At 47.0% G+C, this 691-nt stretch overlaps 1 protein-coding gene across 1 annotated transcript; it reads left to right on the top strand.

The window, feature by feature from the left end:
• Nucleotides 1-152: 152 nt before the first annotated feature.
• On the top strand, nt 153-336 carry Tsp_14912 (conserved hypothetical protein; the record flags this gene model as incomplete). The annotated part of the gene is made up of 2 exons (XM_003367738.1): nt 153-236; nt 273-336. Coding segments are annotated over 2 exons (132 nt in total), but the record flags the coding sequence as incomplete, so codon positions are not given.
• Between the last annotated feature and the right edge of the window lie 355 nt (nt 337-691).

Raw genomic sequence — 691 nt, 5'->3', positions numbered from 1 at the left:
AAAAAACATTTGCGAAACGTTGCTCGTGACGCTGATCGACCCAAAAGTGCACCGTGCGTAGATCGAATCGAAAGATAATCTACACAAACAAGGTTTGCAAAAGATTCATTCGCCAACGAACCCAGCGACGACTGATTTTGGTCAAAATTGCACCGTCAGCTCCATCCGTTTGCCTGTCAACGGTTTCACGTCCTGTTGAACTCTCTCTTCAGAGTTCTTTTCAACTTTCCCTCGCGGTACTTGTTCGCTATCGGTCTCGTACGAATATTTAGTCTTGGGTGAGATTTACCACCCGCTTTGGGCTGCAGTCTCAAGCAACCCGACTCGATTAGGAGCCGCGACACCATGCACAAAACATCGTTCGTTATGGGTCCTGCACCCGCTCTGAAGCCCCAATCAAGGGAGCCTACGAACTGATTTCAGCACATGCAACGACACCTTTAACACCACACTGTTGACGAACACAACTGCTCGCCGACTTCGGTGTATGGACTTTTCTCGTTTCGCTCGCCGCTACTTGGAGAATTCGTTTTCGTTTCTTTTCCACCGCTTATTGATATGCTTAAATTTAGCGGGTAATCTCGTCTGATCTGAGGTCGACATTTCAGAAAACATCACTCAACATTGACACCAACACACACACACACACGGTACATTGCCAACTGTCACGTTTTGATTTTGACGGAATTAC

This window comes from Trichinella spiralis (genome assembly GCF_000181795.1).
Source record: "Trichinella spiralis strain ISS 195 chromosome Unknown Scfld3761, whole genome shotgun sequence".
Classification (NCBI taxonomy): Eukaryota; Metazoa; Nematoda; class Enoplea; order Trichinellida; family Trichinellidae; genus Trichinella; species Trichinella spiralis.
Note: the sequence above shows the minus strand (reverse complement) of the source record. Positions and strands in the feature narration are given on the sequence as shown.